The sequence below is a fragment of the Bos taurus genome, chromosome 9, assembly GCF_002263795.3.
Source record: "Bos taurus isolate L1 Dominette 01449 registration number 42190680 breed Hereford chromosome 9, ARS-UCD2.0, whole genome shotgun sequence".
In the NCBI taxonomy this organism is placed as follows: Eukaryota; Metazoa; Chordata; class Mammalia; order Artiodactyla; family Bovidae; genus Bos; species Bos taurus.
Window position 1 is genome coordinate 61,162,768 of NC_037336.1, and position 21,094 is coordinate 61,183,861.

At 37.2% G+C, this 21,094-nt stretch overlaps 1 protein-coding gene across 6 annotated transcripts in view; it reads left to right on the plus strand.

Moving 5' to 3' along the window:
* RNGTT (RNA guanylyltransferase and 5'-phosphatase) overlaps positions 1 to 21,094 on the plus strand; it is a 233,244-nt gene that overhangs the window by 60,665 nt on the left and 151,485 nt on the right. For 4 of the 6 annotated variants that reach the window (XM_005210890.5, XM_059889631.1, XM_059889632.1 and 1 more), the window contains 3 exons: positions 2,977 to 3,135; positions 11,923 to 12,058; positions 20,975 to 21,046. In XM_005210890.5, the coding sequence (XP_005210947.1) occupies positions 2,977 to 3,135; positions 11,923 to 12,058; positions 20,975 to 21,046 (367 nt within the window). The remainder of the gene's footprint in view (positions 1 to 2,976; positions 3,136 to 11,922; positions 12,059 to 20,974; positions 21,047 to 21,094) is intronic. The other 2 variants (NM_001046085.2, XM_059889634.1) reach the window with 1 other exon arrangement.

Here is a 21,094-nt window from a genome sequence, read left to right on the forward strand (position 1 = left end):
GGGACATACATGATATTTTAGTGAGAAGGCTTGGATGACTTGTGATTATTTTTTTCATAGTAGATACCCCTAGGTTTTCAAGAATAATTTGTGGTGAATTATGTAAGTTGAAATAAAGTTTTTTGACTGATAATTTTTCTATAGACAAAGTTTACCAATTACCAAACTTAAACAAAACTTAGATGAACATAGCATAGTGGAAAACTTGCTATAGAAACAACATATAAAATAAAGATGACTCTCCAGAGGTAGAAGACATTTCAGTTCAGTTCAGTTCAGTTGCTCAGTCGTGTCCGACTCTTTGCGACACCATGAATCGCAGCACGCCAGGCCTCCCTGTCCATCACCAACTCCTGGAGTTCACTCAGACTCACGTCCATCGAGTCAGTGATGCCATCCAGCCACCTCATCCTCTGTCATCCCCTTCTCCTCCTGCCCCCAATCCCTCCCAGCATCAGAGTCTTTTCCAATGAGTCAACTCTTCACATGAGGTGGCCAAAGTACTGGAGTTTCAGCTTCAGCATCATTCCTTCCAAAGAAATCCCAGGGCTGATCTCCTTCAGAATGGCCTGGTTGGATCTCCTTGCAGTCCAAAGGACTCTCAAGAGTCTTCTCCAACACCACAGTTCAAAAGCATCAATTCTTCGGCGCTCAGCTTGCTTCACAGTCCAACTCTCACATCCATACATGACCACAGGAAAAACCATAGCCTTGACTAGACGGACCTTTGTTGGCAAAGTAATGTCTCTGCTTTTCAATATGCTATCTAGGTTGGACATAACTTTCCTTCCAAGGAGTAAGCGTCTTTTAATTTCATGGCTGCAGTCACCATCTGCAGTGATTTTGGAGCCCCAAAAAATAAAGTCTGACACTGTTTCCACTGTTTCCCCATCTATTTCCCATGAAGTGATGGGACCAGATGGCATGATCTTCGTTTTCTGAATGTTGAGCTTTAAGCCAACTTTTTCACTCTCCTCTTTCACTTTCATCAAGAGGCTTTTTCGTTCCTCTTCACTTTCTGCCATAAAGGTGGTGTCATCTGCATATCTGAGGTTATTGATATTTCTCCCGGCAATCTTGATTCCAGCTCGTGTTTCTTCCAGTCCAGCGTTTCTCATGATGTACTCTGCATATAAGTTAAATAAGCAGGGTGACAATATACAGCCTTGACATACTCCTTTTCGTATTTGGAACCAGTCTGTTGTTCCATGTCCAGTTCTAACTGTTGCTTCCTGACCTGCATACAGATTTCTCAAGAGACCGGTTGGCAAACTGTTCAAATGTTCGGTCTTATGCTTTTGGCCTGCCATTTAATTTGCAGTTAACATGTTAAGATCAAAGTTTAACACTTAAATTGGAGAGGAAGTAAATGGGCTTTGCAATTTAAAATTAAATAATACAGGCTGTCTGTCTAATTACTGTTGTGTGTATATAAAGTGAAAGTGAAGTTGCTCAGTGCTGTCCGACTCTTTGCGACCTCATGGACTGTAGCCTACCAGGCTCCTCCCTCCATGGGATTCTCCAGGCAAGAGTACTGGAGTGGGTTGCCATTTTCCTTCTCCAGGGGATCTTCCTGACCCAGGGATCAAATCCAGGTCTCCCGCATTCCAGGTGGATGCTTTAACCTCTAAGCCACCAGGGAAGCCCATGTGTATATAAGTGATCATGTAATAGATTGAAGCTGTGGGCTTAAAGTGAATTTAAGATTATAAAACTTTAATCACATCTGTTTCATGAATTTAAATTGATGTGATATGAAGAGTATAAAGAAGCTAAGCTAATCCTTTTAAAGAAGTCTGTTGTGCTTTTAGAATCAATACATCAAGGTAAAAATACCTGTTGGGTTGGAATCTTCTATAATGTTGAATGAAAATTTTGATAGTTTCCTTTTTAAATAATATTTATTTATCTTTATTTTTGGTTGCACACGTCTTTGTTGCACCTGGGCTTTCCCTAGTTGTGGTGCGTGGGCTTCTCATTGTGGTGGCTCCTCTTGTTGCACAGGCTCTAAGTGCACGGGCTCAGTAGTTGTGGTACACGAGCTTAGCTATTCCGCAGCATGTGGAATCTTCCCGGGTCAGGGATTGAAACCATGTCCCCTGCATTGGCAGTTGGATTCTTAATCCACCAGGGAAGTCTGAGAATTTTAATAGTTTTTTATGAACTATGTCTTCCCAGTTATGTGAAGAATATGTTAGGACCGTGTCTTCATTTCAATGATTGTTAACAGCAGAAATAAAACATTAAAAAAAAAGTTAGGTGGTAGTGTTACTGTTTGTGTGTATGTTCTCTTTAATTTGTTAATGTGAAAATAGCAATGACCTTAATTGAGTTCTTTAAATTTCTAGGAAGGTGAGATTAGGTAAAGCTATACTTTTCCTTCAGATACTTTTTGTTTTCAAAGGTTGAAATGTTTGTGTCAGATAAGCAGATTATAGCCATTATGTTTGGAAGTAAAGCTCATGTGTAGGATTAGATTGTTTTATCATCAAATATTGGTCTTTTTGTGAAAACAGTACAAACAGTGATGTTTTAAGTTATCTGAAACCTTTTTCTGAGATTCCTTAATTTAAGTTGGTAGACTTTAGGTTGTGTTTCCACAGAATTCTAGTCTGAATAGTGGTTAGATTCCAAGCCTAGCCTATAAAGCTTGCTTTTAAGGTAGGTAAGTTACTTACTGTGTGAAAAGTGACAAGATGTACTGTTCGAACACAGGTAACCAAACAAACTATATTGCAACAAATATAAGACATTTATAAAAACTCTGTTTTGACTCATTTAAAAACTCTCTTGAGAAAATGGATTTCATTTTTGTAAGATGAGATAGATTGAGAGTATGATAGAGATTGTGAAAGGGACTCTGTGACACTGATTTTTTATTTGGTCTAGGTGAAAACTCATGACTGTAACATCTTGTTTTTCATTTTTAACAATTGTGGTAAAATATGCATAACATACATTTCCCTTTTCTTTAAGAGTTGAAAGAAATGGGGCAAAATGGCTTAAAGAGGACATGGATATACTTTGCAAAAGAAATTACCAGAGATCAAATGTACTGAGCGGTGAGCTAGTGAGAGGAAAAGGCAAAGTGTTCATAAGCCCCCATGAGGAAGGAAGAAAGCTGCAGTTTAGCAGGTCAGCTTTTCTTGTATCGTTTCTGAAGTAAGGTCTGACAGGTGTTGGTGGGCGTGGGGAAGTCTGACTAACTGCTCTTATGTCAGGAAGGTTTATAATTGTATATGGGGAAGTGACTCTAAACTGTGAATTTTCTTTATAAGAAATATTAATATAGCGGAATTTATTTCTCTGCAATCTTGAGAATTAGGTTTCAGGGACTATATACCAGTCCTTTTGGGAATAGATATGAGAGGCAGCGTAGCTGGTACAGAAACAGTAGAGGTTTGGCAGTGAATTCTTATGGGAGGAAAAGATACAAGGGAAGGCAAACTTTGGGCTTAACGTATAGTTATCAAGGACAGGAAATAGATGGCATATCTTTTGGTCTGAGGTTATTGTGTAAAGAGCTAGTGTCATGTAACCGTTTGTATTAAGGATAGGTTGGGGAACGTATTGCAGTGGGGTTCCGTCATGGGCACATTTAACTTATGTGAATTCAACTGTATATAATAGGCAAAATGGAAAAAAAAGAAAAAAAAGCAACCCAAAACCCAGCATATCCATTAGCATTAGATCGACTAGAAGCAGTAGAAATCAACTTTGGCTCATGTAAGCAAAGGGATATGTTAGAAGGCTGACTCTGAGGAGAACCAGTCTCAGAAAATGGGTAAGAACCAAGGGAGGCCAGGCAGCAAGGACCAGGGCCAAGGTCAGGCACAGGAACACTTGGAAGAGGAAGCCACCTTTGGCGTTTGCTAATGATGCCTCTGCCGTCACTCTGAGTCACTTTTAAGCTATTCCTGTACCTCACTGTCACTCAAGTTAAAAGTTTTGAAAAGGAAGCATTTGGTTGTCTGACTTAGATTCTGCCTCCAACCTGTTAGACACAGGATAGAAAAATCAGGGCATTTTTGTTTCTAGTATAAAAATGAAAAGCTCCAAGTCCATATGCCATCACTTCCACCCCACTAAACTGAACAGCGACTCCTCCTCCAGTGCTCCATGGATCAATAAATCGAGTGCACCCATTCCTCCTGCCAGAAGCCTGAAAGTCCTCCTCGACTTCTGCCCCTCAGCCCCACTGCCTGTCAGGAGCATAGTATCCTGTCAGCCTGCCTCTTTCATGTCTTGAATTTATCCACTTACACCTCTAAGTGATCACTGCCACTGCATTCCCACTTGGGGTACTGTAAAAACCTCATAATTTCTCTGGTCTACAGATTGGTTCCTACCCTATAGGAGTACACATAATGTAGGGGTGAACTTTGAAAAATGCAGGTCAGATTGTGCTATTACTTAGCTAAAAGCATTTCAGTGGTCTGCTGTTTCTTCACCTGCTGTTTCTGAGCTCCCAGTCCACCCTTTTAAACTGTGCAAACTGTTTCTCAGACTTCCTTGCCACCTCGCGTCCTGTTGAGTTTTACCATGGGGAGCACTAGCAGGAATTTGGAAGGTGAGAGAAGAGACTTCCCTAGTGTTAGTTTCTTTATCCCTTCAGCAGGTGGCAGCAACTTTCACTTCACTCCCAGCTTCTTTTAGCAATCTCAGCACCAACGGTACTGCTCCCTCTGAGATATGCCTGCTGCTGGAGGTGCATTCTAGGCAGAGGAGTGCCACCTGCATTTCCTCACCCACAACGCTGTGTCTTCTCAGCAGTTTGAGCATCCTCCTTCTGTATTCCTCCATAGAGACTGAAACTTGAGATGCTGGGCTCCTCTCCTTAGAGGTCCAGGTCTTAGCCATTTGGTGCCACTTTAGAGCTTTGAGTCCTGAGCTCCATTGACCTCCCCACCTCTTCCATGTTTCACAGTGCCCATCCTCCAAACTCCTGGCCTCTGCTAACATGCCTCTTCCATTTTGTTCCCACAGCCCTCTGGGTAGAGTACCTCCTGCAGTTACGCATCTCTTGATTACCTTCATTTTCCCTTCTTACCTTTTCATCTTCCCAATATCTATGTAACCAGTTTCCTGAATCACACCTCTTGGGTTTGAATTACCCTTTATGGTTTCTGTTTGTCTCAAAAGAGGGATTTTCCACTTTCTAGAATAAAGTTAAAAATAGTTTTCATTAATCACTGAGTCCTTGACTACTTCTGTAGTCTCAAGTTATCTTTCTTCCTCTCTATGCTTCCATATTCTGAATTTTTTGTTGTTGCCAGAGCATGAACCTTCTGTTTTTGTCTCAAGGATATTGCCCCTGGCAGACTGTGTACCAAGCACTGGTTCTCACAACACACTCCTATCCCCTTCCCTTTTCCCTCCCGACCCCACAATGTGTGTTCAGTTAACTCCTGCACAACGCAGGTCAGAGGCAGGATACTATAGAGGTTGTTGAGATAGGCTCTTGTCTAGGTTTTAATAACAGCTTTGCTGTTTTGCCATCTTTATGGCTTTGAGCAGGTTACTGAGTGTGATTTCAGTTTCCTCATCAGGAATACAGGCAGAATAATTTTCTCTACATGGTCAGATTGTTTTAAGACTTAATTGAGTTAACATAAAGTACTTTGACTTTCCTTTGTGCATAGTCATTGCTCACTAAGTGATTATAACCTGCTGTTACCATCAGCTACTTGAGAATCCTTCTGGGATCCTTTCCTGATGTCTGAACTCTGACAGGTTGTACCTTTTGTGTGCTCCTATAGCATCTTGTGCTTCACTTTGGTACTTCCCTGGTGGCTCACTGGTGAAGAATCTGCCTGCTAACGCAGGAGATGAGGTTTCAATCCCTGGGTCTGGTGGAATATCCCTTGGGGAAGGAGACAACAACACACTCCAGTATTCTTGGCTGGAAAATCTTATGGACGGAGGAGCCTGGTGGGCTGCAGTCCATGGAGTTGCAGAAGAGTCAGACACGACTTACCAACTGAACAACAACAACTTCATCTTATGAGTACTTACTGTGTTTGGGATTATTTGTTTAATGCCTTGTTTTCTTGCTAAAGGTATAAAACCATATGAAGTTAGATGAAGAACTTGTGCTGTTTACATTGTTATATTTCTAGCATCTGTGTGTGATACCTGGTTGACCCTTTAGTAAGTATTTAAAAAAATTAATTGGTTAATCCTTTAAAAAGAAAAAACTATAGTTAGTTTGATGGGAATTGGTAAAAGTAGATAGAGATGGTGAAATGAGTCAACTTTTCTGTTTTTATTACCCACTTTGAGTGCTTTATATAGGAGAGGAGAAATACCTGCTAATTTTGAAGCTGCTGTGGTATGACTGGGCTTCCCTGATAACTCAGTTGGTAAAGAATCCGCCTGCAGTGCAGGAGACCCCTGTTCGATTCCTGGGTTGGGAGAATCCCCTGGAGAAGGGAAAAGGCTACCCACTCCAGTATTCTGGCCTAGAGAATTCACAAAGAGTCAGACCAAGGTTTAACATCCCATCTTATTTTATTGCCCAGGGAAAAATGTTTAGACTGTAATTAGACTGTATTTCTATTTTTTGTTTTTTTTTGTAGCTTTAATTTTCACCCCCACCCTGGCTTGAAAAAGCAATATGTGCTTATTTTTTATATTTCTTAAAAGTACAAAAGAGTATAGTGAGGAAAGCAAATATCATTAATAATTCTACCTAGAGATGACAGTTCTTACCATTTTGGTATAGGCTTTCTTGTCTGTTTTACTATTCAGAGTTTTAACTCCCTACCCCTCATACTCATACATTCTGATTTTTAAGTTGCTCTTTCTTCATTTAATATATTGTGAATCTCTTTCTGTATCAATGGATATTAGTGATAAATTTAAATTATAAGATGTTTAAAGACAATTTTACCCTGAGAGTATTAGAAGTGTGAATTAAAATTCTTAAGATGCTATTAGTTACCTATTTTTTAAATCAGTTTTCCTTTTCTTTAATTATGTACTTCCTGAATTGTATTAATATGCTGTTGGTGGTTTTACTTGAATAGCTGTCTCACGTCTCAGTGACTGTCTCGAAGGGTATATACCATGAAACAGTTTATGCGAGGCTTCCCTGGTGGTCCAGTGGGTAGGACTCTGCGCTTCCACATCAAGGGTCATGGGTTCAATCCTTGGTCATGGAACTAAGATCATGCAGGCCTTGTGGCATGGCCTGAATGAGTGAACGAATGCATTTGGCTTTGCTGTTATTTATATGGCTTTGGTATATATATTTTAATATAAAAAATGAATCAGTGCTTTCTAGTTCAGTGAAACTTCTTACTAAGTTTTGTCTTTTAATAAGAATGGATATTATAAAAATAATTTAGTAATCCTGTATATTAGATTTGCAGTTGAAGTTATGTCATGATTAATAAGAAATCATATTGCATTAGTGATCCACTTTCACTGAAGGTAGAACCATCATTATGTACTATGCCAGCATCTGATGGTACATGGGATGGTTTCATTTGTTTAAAGAATCTATTCATTCAGAGACTTTGGAGTGATATGAAAATATTTCCACATTGCTTGTTTCTTCCCTAACATGAAATAACTTCTTACATTTTGTGGGTATCACATAAAAAAGAACATGTGATTTGAAATGACTGGAATTCAAACCAGAAATTGCATCCCAGAAACTTTTGTTCTAAAGCCTGAAAATTTATATGTGCAGAAGAATCCTGGAATACCAACTGCTAAATAATTTCTATGATATATCTGTAGATGCATGCTGAGTTTCCCATGAACAATCTTTTATAGTGAATTCCATCTTCTAAAGTCCTTTCTTCTTTGGTCTTTTAAACCTGTTTATGCATAAGTATACAGAGATAGTATTTTGAAGTAAAAAGCAAAGTCTGATAGTAAGATGTATATACATATATATTTATGTGTGTGTATACTTATCTCAAATTTGTTAAAAAAATGAATAGAGAATAATTATGACAGAAAAAGCAAATGTACCAGCACCCTAGGATTTAATACTTACTCTGTTTTAACATTATATTTAATTCTGAACTTCTGGGTAACCTGCAAAAAGGGAGATATAATTTCTGTTGTCATCATATGATCAGAAGAGGTAAACTATTTCTTTTTTCTGAATTTTGAAATTCATTAGCGTAAGCCAGCTTTTCTCAGATTGTAAATATGGAATACTAGTTCTGCAGATATTAACAGATATCAGGAATAAGTTTAGGAAATAATGGGCTAAGTTAAATTAATAGGCTTTTCTATGTTTGTTTTTTTTTTTTTTTTAAACTGGAGGAAAAGTTTAATAACTTGGAAACTGAGTAATTCCTTGTATGTTTTCTTACAACCTTAAATGTTCCTGATTATTTTGCCAGGGAAATACTAAAAGTTAATAATAAACTTTGCAAAGTGCTGGTCTAGATCTTTAAACAATATGATAGATTGTGCCTTCAGTACCATTTTTGCAGGTATCAGAAGGCTTTTTACTTGACCTGTTCTTATGTTGATTTAAATTCTCTTTGAAACACCACCCAGGGCAAGGTTGACTTCTTCAAGAAGACTAGATTCTACCAGGAGTTGCAGCTTTTGGAAAGCACGTGCAGGAGGGCTTTGGGAGCTACGTATTGCTGTTGTTGGCCAGTCTGCTGGCCCTCCAGTTGGTCTGAGTCTCTCAGGTGCACTGTCAGTCTAGACGGAGGCTGATTTTCTTTTTCCAAGTGCAGCCTGAGTCTTCACAATCCTTATCTCCGAGGGCTGCCGCTCTTTTAATATGTAGCAAGGGCAGGAGTCCTCCACCTCCTCCCCAGGGGCCTGCTGGGACTAATTATTTTGAAAACACTAGTAACAGCATGCTTCCAGTCCAGTCCCCAAATGTCTGCGCCTTTGGTCTGTTTTGCTGCTCTTCAGCCTGTTGTCACGCACTTCTGTTCCCTTAATCAGCCCTCCCTTTCCCCTCTCCTGAACTAAAAAGCCTCTTGATGAAAGTGAAAGAGGAGAGTGAAAAAGTTGGCTTAAAGCTCAACATTCAGAAAACTAAGATCATGCCATCTGGTCCCATCACTTCATGGGAAATAGATGGGGAAACAGTGGAAACAGTGTCAGACTTTATTTTTTGGGGCTCCAAAATCACTGCACTACGGATGGTGATTGCAGCCATGAAATTAAAAGATGCTTACTCCTTGGAAGAAAAGTTATGACCAACCTAGATAGCATATTCAAAAGCAGGGACATTACTTTGCCAACAAAGGTCCGTCTAGTCAAGGCTATGGTTTTTCCTGTGGTCATGTATGGATGTGAGAGTTGGACTGTGAAGCAAGCTGAGCACCATAGAATTGATGCTTTTGAACTGTGGTGTTGGAGAAGACTCTAGAGAGTCCCTTGGACTGCAAGGAGATCCAACCAGTCAATTCTGAAGGAGATCAGCCCTGGGTATTCTTTGGAAGGAATGATGCTAAAGCTGAAACTCCAGTACTTTGGCCACCTCATGTGAAGAGTTGACTCACTGGAAAAGACTCTGATGCTGGGAGGGATTAGGGGCAGGAGGAGAAGGGGACGACAGAGGATGAGATGGCTGGATGGCATCACTGACTCGATGGACGTGAGTCTGAGTGAACTCTGGGAGTTAGTGATGGACAGGGAGGTCTGGCGTGCTGCAATTCATGGGGTCGCAAAGAGTCGGACACGACTGAGCAACTCAGCTGAACACATCTCTCTGTTTTCTTAGAACACTTGTTTATGGGAAACAAGTTATCTTCTGGAATAATAGCCTCCATGTATGTTTGCTTCCACATCTTCAGTTGAATGTTTCTTCTATCCCCTGGCCTTAACTTGATTCAGCTCCCATCTTTCAGTTGCTGCTGCTTTTTTTCTCATCTGCCTCATGGGTAGGAGATTAGACCGACTTGATCCACATTCCTTCCATTCTCAGTGGTACATCGGGACTATTATTCTTCCACTGTTTCATTTAACAACAAACCACACAACACAGTGATTCTTCTGTTCCTTTGAAGCTCATGCCTTTCAACTTTCTAATTTATTGCTGTCAATTTTTTCTCATTCTTTGAAGAGTTTGGTGCCTGGATATGATCGCCATTTTCACCCCAAATCTTGCTGCTCTCTGTTTGGTAGTATAGCCTGTCAGTCTGTAATTTCCTCAACTGTGAATTCATCTGGACTTCATTTTTTTATATGGTGTGCAGTAGTGCTCCATTCTTGATGATCCACTAGTTGGGAGTCAGTGACAGTAACTTACATCAATATATCAGTGAATGTATTGACAGTAACTTGGTCATTGGAAGGATGACTAATGACCAAAGTCATTTTAATGTATATGAAGTGAAGTGAAATGAAAGCTGCTCAGTCATGTGCGACTCTTTGCAACTCCATGGACTGTAGCTTGCCAGGCTCCTCTGTCCATGGAATTCTCCAGGCCAGAATACTGGAATGGGTAGCCATTTGCTTCTCCAGGGGATCTTCCCAAGCCAGGTCTCCCACATTGCAGGTGGATTCTTTACTGTCTGAGCCATCGGGGAAGATCAGTTCAGTTCAGTTCAGTCGCTCAGTCGTGTCTGACTCTTTGCGACCCCATGAACTGCAGCACGCCAGGCCTCCCTGTCCATCACCAACTCCTTCAGTTCACCCAGACCCATGTCCATTGAGTCGGTGATGCCATCCAACAGTCTCATCCTCTGTCATCTCCTTCTCCTCCTGCCTTCAATCTTTCCCACCATCAGGGTCTTTTCAAATGAGTCAGCTCTTTGCATCAGGTGGCCAAAGTATTGGAGTTTCAGCTTGAACATCAGTCCTTTCAATGAACACCCAGAACTGATCTTTAGGATGGACTGGTTGGATCTCCTTGAAGTCCAAGGGATTCTCAAGAGTCTTCTCCAACACCACAGTTCAAAAGTATCAATTCTTCGATGCTCAGCTTTCTTTAATAGTCCAACTCTCACATCCATACATGACCACAGGAAAAACCATAGCCTTGACTAGATGGACCTTTGTTGACAAAGTTATGTCTCTGCTTTTGAATATGCTGTCTAGGTTTGTCATAACTTTTCTTCCAAGGAGTAAGCGTCTTTTAATTTCATGGCTGCAGTCACCATCTGCGGTGATTTTGGAACCCCAAAAAATACAGTCAGCCACTGTTTCCAGTATTTCCCCATCTATTTGCCATGAAGTGATGGGACCGGCTGCTGTGATCTTAGTTTTTAAATGTTGAGCTTTAAGCCAACTTTTTCATTCTCCTCTTTCACTTTCATCAAGAGGCTCTAGTTCTTCTTCACTTTCTGAAATGAAATGATTGACTAATGAAAATTTTTATGAACTTGTGTTAAAAAATATTTTAATTCGATAGTAATGAATGATAGTTGTTCCTGAAATGGTGGGATCTGGTTTTATCATTATATTAATTCAAAGAAAGGGGTTAGCTGTTCTGCTCATTGTTGTATGGTAGAAGGTACCCAGGATACACTGAAGTCTGGGCATTTGTTTATCACTTACTCTCTTTTTTCCTACTGCAAAGTGGAGACAGCAGCACCTAATCCGTATAGCTGTTGAGCCAGTAAAATGCAGTAATTACATATATGTGTGTTTGTGTGTTTTATAAACTTTGATGTCTGAAGTTTAATAAAAATTAGAGAATGCCTCTCTCCTAAGATGGGTTATAAGATTGCTTTTGAATATCACATTGTTTCCATAAAAAGTTTTGATTTCTGTATACCCTGTGTTTTTTATAGGAAGCAAAAACTTAAAAAAAAACCAAATTTATTATTTATGGTACTTTAATCTGAATGATGGTGGAGGGGGCACTCTGGTGAACATTATTCCAGGTAGCTATTGCAAGTCTAAGGAAAAACAGTTTAACTGTTATTTCTTATGACCCTATTCTTGAATTATACTGTTAATATTACTTTCTTAATGTTTCATTTACAGGTATATGATGTTGATTGATGGCACAAATGAAGTTTTTATGATTGATAGAGATAATTCAGTGTTTCATGTTTCAAATCTGGAATTTCCATTTCGTAAAGATCTCCGTATGCATTTATCAAATACTCTGTTAGATGGGGTAAGTCATATTTTTATCTTTTTAAAAAAATCAAACATTGCTATTTTTCTTTCTTGTGCAAGTAAATGTGTATTTTTAATAATTAAACATGAAATTTAGAATTAGATCCAGTTTTTTAAAAACTTTTTATTGATATAGAGTTGACAGTTAAAAAATTGAATCTAGTTTTTACTAAGATGTTAAATTTCATTTATTTCATTTCCTACACTTACTGTCACTTGATTGTTGTCTTAGATACAGAATAAGCAAGCAAAATTAAATCTTAATTTTTTTGTTCTTTGTGATTGAAAAAAAAATTTATTGCAAAAGATTCATTTTATTTTATGGTTTTACTTGTTGATCGAATTTTAATTGTGTGATATGACATATCACGCTTCCCTGGTGGCTTAGTAGTAAAGAATCCATATGCAATGCAAGAGGTGCGGTAGACGTGGGTTTGATCCTTGGGTTCGGAAGATCCACTGGAGGAGAAACTGGCAACCCATTCCGTTATTCTAGCTTGGAAAATTCTATGGACAGAGGAGCCTGGAAGGCTGTAGTCCATCGGGTCACAAATAGTTGGATGTGACTGAGCACGAACACAGTGATATATCACATTTTCCTTTGGCTGTTTAGCTATATGGACTGATAGTTCTTGTTGAAAGAGGATCGTGCCTTTGAAAGTAGCCACTGTACTTCTACATTTGAATTTTGGAAACTGTTAAGAATTTTCCCATTCAGAAAATCTATATTTAATAATCATAAAATTACTTGATTAAAAATATTTTATCTTTCTTTTATATGAATAGCTTTCTTTTCCCTGATTTTAAAAGTATTAATTCATTGTAAATAAAAATTGAAATAATACAGAACAGTACAAAAAAGTTGATAAAAATCAGCTGAATACCCACTACTGAAGTAATTTCTGTTATCATTTTGATAAACATTATTCCAGAGTTTCTTTCCTGTGTGCCAAAACGTTCAGTCTGACACTTGCTTTTGAAGGATTCATGTTCATGTTAGTAATAGTAACTCAGAACAGAGATTCTTAAACAGTACATGTATCAGGATCTCTGGGGGAAGTTGGGAATCCTTCCAGTCCCAGTAAGATTCTGAGTACAGGTACCTCTGCTCTGGTTGAAAATGAGTGCTCTGGTCAAGTATGTGCCCGCATGGATAGTTATTACATAATTTTGTATGAAAAGATCTGAATGTGTTTTGTAACTTGTCTTTTGTTTACTTAGCAATATATTTTGGACCTTTTTCATATAAAAGTCTGAGTAATAGGCCACTATATATGTAAACACTATAATTTGGGGTTTTCAGGCTATCTTGATTATGAAAATGATAGGGGATAATAGTGGAAAAAATATGATAACCTGTCCTAGACCTAGTGAATTAGACTCTCCCTGGGGCCAAGGTAGGTTGTTTTTTTTTGTTTTTTTTAATTGGTGGGAAATTACTTTACAACGTTGTGTTGGTTTCTGCCATACAACAACACAAATCAGCTGGAATTATGCACTTGTCAGCTTCAAGTGTCCAAGTGACTCTAATCAGACCAGTTTGCAAACAATTCTATAATTAATTCATCCAGTCCTTTTTTGGTGGACATTTAGACTTTTTGGTAGCTTTTTGTATTAAAAGACACACTAGAATGCATATTCTTATACCTTTTTCTTTTCACAATTGTGCAGTTTTATAATTAAGATTCTTAGAAATGAGACTGTAATATGCATTTAAAAATCTTTTGATTACAAGTAATTGAAGTCCATCTTAAAGTAACTGAGGAAACAAGAACTAAATTGTCACAAATAATTAGATTTCAGCTTGATTTGCTTCAGACTGGATCTGGGGACTCAAGTGATATTGGCCAGGCACTGTCTTTCTCTCTGTTTGTTTGCTTTAGTTGTCTGTTCTCATTGCATGCAGATTCTTTCCACATGGGAGGCGAGTTACATTGCAACCCAAGCAGAAAGGGAACTTTTTCTCCTAGTATCCATATATCGGTCCCAGGGAAGATTCCAGAGGGCCTGGTCTGAGTGACGTGTAAATCCAAGGAAGAATGATGGTGGAGGCCAGGAGCTCATTGGTGGCAGTACCACTTGTAGTACAAGAGGAGCAGTCCTTGCAGGGAAGGGGCAGTAACAGGCTATACTGTACTGTGGGGACTATGCTGGATTCGAGAGCATTGCCCATTTTAAACATTGACATGTATGATTACCACTCTTCTTTCCAGAAAGTTTGAACAAATGTATGGTTCTGCCAACCATATGTAAAGGATCTGTATACTGGGTTTTTAAAATTTAAAATCTTCTAATTTTAAATGACTCTTTCATTTTAGGGGATAATATATAGCACAGTGGTTAAGAGCCCTGACTCTAACTGATAGTGCCTGATTGGCTCCAAAAGTTATGACATGAGGGCCCTCCTATGGTTTACTTGGTTTCCTCATCTGTAATGAAGTTAGGCTTAGTTCTTGGTGCTCCTGTGAAGATTAAGTTGGATGGGTTATAAAGTGCTGATAATAGTGTCCGATACATAGTGATATTTACCTCTTAATTTATGTGAATTGTTAAGGACATTTAACATTTTTCACTTATTACTGTATTTAGTATGGTACAGAGTTAGGGTATTTCTTTTGTGAGTTGCCCATTCAGATCTTTTACACATTTTTCTATTGGATATTCATCTTTTTCTTACTGGTTTATGAGATGTTTTGTTTATTGAGGTATTGCTTTATGACCCATATTTTATAAAAATGTGTTTTTAATTTTTTTCTAGTGTTTTCTGTGGCACAAGTATTATGAACACTTTTTTTTTAAAATTTTTGTTGGAATACCATTGATTTTAAAGTGCTGTGTTCATTTTAGGTGTCCAGCAAAGTGAATCAGTTACACACACACACACACATACACACACACACACACACACACACCCCCTACTGTTTTTTAGATTCTTTTCCCATGTAGATCATTAGAGAGTATTGTGTTCCCTGTGCTATACAGTAGTTTCTTATTATCTTTTTAATATATAGTAGTTAAACACTTTGGTTTTTAATATTTGGCTTTTGTGCCATTTTAAGAGATATTTTTACTTAAGAATTACTATAATACTCACCTGTATTTCCTTCTAATACTTATGATTTCATTTGTAAATTTAAATACTTGATCTATCCACAATATATTTTGATAAAAGGAATAAGGTAGGGATACAGTTTTATGTATTTCCCAATGTCTAAGCTATTGCCCCAGCATCAGTCAGCCAATCTGATTTTTCCTTTTAAATTACATACGTCATTTTTAAATTATGTATAGGATTTCCGTATATCTTTGTTTCTTGATTCATTTTCCTATTCTGCTAATATTTAGGACTTATGGTGGTAGTTTTAGGTTGACTTAAATGCGATAACTTTAGCATACAATTTAATGTCTGATAGTGCAAGAATACCCAATATTCTGGCTCTTCTGAAGTTTGCCACTTAGATTTTATTCTTTTTTTAGCTTTTGGGTGAACAAGGCTATTTGAAAAGGGAGGCTGAACTAGTATGTTACACTCTGAACAAGAAACTGCTTGTGTTTTTCTCTGCAGAGTGATCTCTGGTAGGCTTGGTTCTGCACTCTTTATGTTTCTGTTTGCTCTGTTTGGTTGTGTCGTTTATCTGTCTGCCACACCTTCACTATTTTTCTTTGGAGGGAAAAGGAACTCTACATCTTTCTTATGACTTCCCACAACTTTTAAGTCTCTTTTCTACCGAGATACTACTCATGTTCTTTAATATTTCTTCACTTTTTTCAACATTAAACCTTTTTCACGAGGTAGATTAAATTATATCTGACTAATAGTCTCTGGAATTTGTATGAGAATGCTTTCTGTCTTAAGATGAAATTTGCTCCTCTAGTTTGGAGTTGTACTAGCAGGTAGATATTGGAAGACTAGGGAGTAGCTTGTGAATGTTTGTTTAAACTCTCAATGATAGAAATACCCTCATGAAAAACACATGCATAAAATATGTATTTATTTGTTTAACAGAGGGAGTACCACTTTCTAAGTGACCTGAATGCTTATTGCCCCTATCTCATATGCTTTAAAAAAAATTTACCGGTTATATATTGGCTTGTGCTGGCCAGAAGATGGATGACTGTGATTGGAAAATGAGATGGTTTGAATTAGTCACTTGTGAGGTATAGTTTTAAGTGCTTAGAAGGTTCAGGATGTTGTGTGAGGTCTGAGGTTGTTCTGAGGTTGTATGGAAAAGAGCAGAGGACATAAGATCAAAGAAAGTTTTCGATGGGGCCTAATGAGTGATGATAGCAGTCCAGGTTGAGACGATGACTGGGCCAGGTACCAAAGAGTAAGAAAGAAGGAAAGAAACTCATGTAGTTGGTTGAGACTGAGTAGCAACAAACAGAGACTGAACAAAGAGTAACTATAGTCACAGAGTTACCTATACTCTGTGAGGCTACTAGTAAATTTTCATTCCTCTGACAGTGTGTGTATTAAAATACTTTACATGTACACGTAAACTTGTTAACATATTTGTGTGTGCGCGTGTGCATGTGCACACACATACCCCTTGTGGTTGACAGAGCCACTACATAAGATTGGAAATACTGTTCACTGCACATCTCCAGGGTGTGCCATTCTTGTCCTGGTTGATGTGACAGGCGTCCCTGGAGTTGTGCTGTCCATAATCTGCATCACCAACACCACAGCAGTGGTAATTAGTTCATGGGACAGCAAGAACATTTATTTTGATATTGTTACTTTCATTTTATCTAAGTTCCATTTTTTTTTTTTTTTTTGCATTGTGATTCATAAAATAAAAGGAAGAGGAAGACTCTTAAGTTACAGTGTTTGCCAAAGCTTAGTGTAGTTTTTCATTCCTGTCATGTGCCGTGCCAAAGAGTGCAGGCAGTGCTTAGAAGATTGAGGAGAAGGCCTCACCTTGGAGACACTGTACTTCTTTGGGGAGGGATGGAGAATGATAGGTGAGGAATAAAACAATAATCTGATGATGGGTATTTAAAACAAGTTCTAGGGTGGTTTAGAGGAGAAATGAATCATATCTAATTAGTAACTAAAGATGGTTTATAAAGGATTTGGCATTAGATTATGGGAGGATTTCTATAGAAAGAGACTTTGGTTGGACATGAGCCAAGGGTATTCCAGGTAGAAATAATGCTTAAAATTTAGATGTTTAACCCTCTGCAGATTTAACTTAGCAATACTATTTATTTTTACCCCAAACTTGGATAACTGAGAGCAACATAATAGACTCTTATGAGATTTAAAAATAGCAATATGATTCATGATGTCATTTACTTGGATCAGAATTATAGCTACCATATCTGTTTTTCCACTTAGTTAATTAAAACAGCCCTCTTTAGTTTCCTGTTTCTTCTACATTTTCATTTGCAAATTGTTTTTGTAAAATTCCAAATCCAAGAATAACTCAAACTACCTAATTGTCTGGCTGTCAGATATGAGTGTTGAGGCTTTTGTTTTGCTCTCTAAATTATGTTCTTTGACCTACAAAATGTGGAAAATTGGAGTTTAGAAATACGGCATTAATTCACTTGAAACAAATCAGTAAAATTCAATCAATTTTATACTGAGGATAACAGGAGAATATAACAGTTAATCATTAAAGTTAATAACAAAAATCCTGGGAAAATGACGTGTCTTTTCATCTGTTAATTTTTTATAAAAGTATATGAATGCTTGTTAAAACTTTAGAAAGTCTGTGTGTTATAAAATAGAAGAAAACTCAGCTATCGAGATTAAGTTTTAACCTTTTGATGTGTTTCCTTTTGTCATTTTGTTATGGCTGTATTTATAGAATGTGTATAATCAACACGTATATAGCTCACATTTAATATAGGCTGTATGCCAGAGGTTCCTTCCTTTTCCTTTCATCTTAAGAACTGATTTTCGGATTTCTTTTTCAAATTTAACTTTATTAAGAAAGTTGAAATATAATCACGATTCTAAAAGTGTATAAGTTAGTGGTTTTTTGTATTTGTAAGATTGTGTGACGACTTTATTGTTGTTGTGTAGTCACTAAGTTGTGTCCGACTCTGTTTTTTGTGACCCCACGCACCCTGCCAGGCTCCTCTGTCCAGGGTATTCTCCAGACAAGAATACTGGAGTGGGTTGCTATTTCCTTCTTTAGGGAATCTTCCCAACCCAGGGATCCAACCTGCCTCTCCTGCTTTGGCAGGTGGCTTCTTTACTGCTAAGCCACTAGGGAAGCCCTGTGCAACCACTGCTGGTAATTCCAGAACATTTTGTCACCTAGATGTACTGTGATAATTAGAAACAAGTGGGCCTTATCTAAAAGCATTTCAAAGAATGGGTTATCTTTGAGATAAGCTTTGAAGGCCCCAAGTTTTCCATGGTTATTTCCTCTCATTAAAACTCTCATTGGTTCTTCAAAGTACTCAACTTAATATTGCCAAAATACTCAATTTAATATTCCTTATATCTGGGCCATGCCAAGTCTTTAGCATCATCTTTGACTGTGAGCCGTTGAAACCGTAAGTCCTACCTATTACTGAACCTTAGATTTTTACCCCTTTTTTCATTCTTAGGTTGTTTCATACAGGAGGGTAAATCTAGGCCCTGTTTCTAAAATTTGATCATAGGAGAAAATCTATTTTCCCTTCTTCACTAGATTTTATTTATTTATTTTAAGTTTTTATTTATAAGTGTGGTTAAAAAGAATCCAGTTCAGTAGTGGTAACTATATGCACACTGTGGTGCAGCAGATCTCCATACCTTTTTTATCCTGTAAAAGTGAAACTGTCTACCAAGTTAAACAGCTTCTCATTATCCCCAGTCTGTGGCAGTCACCATTCTACTTTCTATGAATTTAAATCCTTTGGATACCTTATATAAGTGAAATCATGTGTTATTTGTCTTATTATTACTGGCTTATTTCACTTAACATAATATCCTCAAGGTTTATGCATGTTGTAGCATGTGCTATATTTCCTTTTCAAGGCTGACTAATATTCCACTATCTGTCCATGCCACATTTATGTATTCATTCATCTGTTGATGAATATTTGGGTCCCTTCTCTTAGCTGTTGGAATAATGCTGATATATACAATGGGTGTATAAATATCTCTTCAAGATATTATTTTTAATTCTTTTGGATGTATACCCAGAAGTGGGATTGCTGGGTCCTGTTGTAGTTCTAATTTTAATTTTTTGAGAGAACTGCTGTACTTCTCTCGTACTGGTTGCTCCATTTTACAATCCCACTAACAGTGCAGTTCAGTTTTCTTAACTAAGTTTTAGGCTTAAATGTTTTTTATGTTTACTCACTTTTCTGTACCCTAGAGCAATAGTGACAGCTGTGGGGATGGGGGACATTGTGATGAAGCCTAGGTATTGGGTTTTTGTTAGAATCCCTGGGTTCTATTCTCTTTTAAAAACTGTGGATGAAAGTTTTCTTCAGCTAGTTGGGAGCCATAGTTTATTCTAGTAACTCAGATTGTTTCTTTAGCATGGAGTCCCGTAGCCTTTATTACAGTGTTCTGCTATTTCAATTATTCTTCAGTCTGAAGAGGGGAAAAAGACAAGAAGAACCACTGAGTTTGGTCCTTTATATTTGAGTGTAATAGTGACAGTTATCAAGAATTTGTCATCTACGAATAGGGCTTTTGGGGGTTTAGTGGGCTTGGGGCTGAATCCTGCTGTGCCTTTTTGTTTTACTAGAAGTTTGGTAGTTTCCATGGCTGTCAGTTTTTAAAGTTTACTGGTTTGTTTATTCCTTTTTACTTGTTTTGTTTGCTGGTAACAAACTGTCTTTTTTGTTATTTTTAATGTTTGAAGAATATATGTATTTACTCATTTCATCAGGTAATTTCAGAGGGAAGTTCTGTGATGTCTGTTCTCTGAACCTCTAAGTCCACATAACTTCCATCCACCCATTTTTGAAAAGATTAATTGAAACCTGTTATTGGTACTGCCTTGTTGGCTCATAAGATTCTCAGATACTTAAATAAAAACATTTCACTAAGCAGTTTAAGAAAAGTAATTTATGTTGTGTTATATTCAAGATGATAACCATAAATAAATGTCAGTAGTGCAGCAAACAAAATTTGAGAAAGAAACCAATTGGTAATAATTCCTTAAAACTGGAAAATATATCTGTCCTAAATCAATGTATTCTTTGTAATTTTAGATGGTTGTGTGTGAATATTTCATCGTGAAATTAGATAACAAGTAGCTTGCTTACTTTCCTAGGAGGAATATGAAGGAAGAAAAAGAATTTTAGGTTAAAACCTAGTATTAAGAAATAAAATTTAAAAAATTTTACTTTTATACCTATAATTACCCTTTAGTGTCCTTTATCTCTTTTCTGTCAGTGTGCGGAATTTAACTTCTTTTCACTTAATGGAGTATAATATCATATTCTCTTGCACTGTTCCTTTGATCATAGTAGAGGGATACGGAACCAAGAAAGACTGTATGGGTCACATGGAGATTTAATCTATAATAAGGGTACCGTTTATTACCTATAGATGATTAAAGTAATTGGCATATGACACAATGTAAAACAATAATGATTTAACAAAGTTAACTTTTTAAATGTTCCTGATATTTGGAATTTAAAATTTGTAGTCTCTTTTTCCTAATAGTTGTTTAGTAATCCAAATACCATGAAATGTAGCATAGTAATTCATATATAAAAAAATAATGAAATATTGTCATGATTTTATTACAACACAGAATATATTCATGATGGGGCTTTTTGAGTTGCTGACAGTCTATAGATTTCATTTGCATATAAGTGTGTACACTTTGAAATTTCATCAAGTTGTATATTTCTGCTTTATGTACTAGTTTGTATGACTGTTATATTTTAATCAAACTAAAGAAATTGCTATTAAAATATGAATAAAGTTACCTTTTTTTTCTCTTTCAAGGAAATGATTATTGACAGAGTTAATGGACAGGCCGTTCCTAGATACTTGATATATGACATAATTAAATTCAATGTAAGTACTTTCTATAATTTATAAAATAAAAATTGTCAATGAGATAAT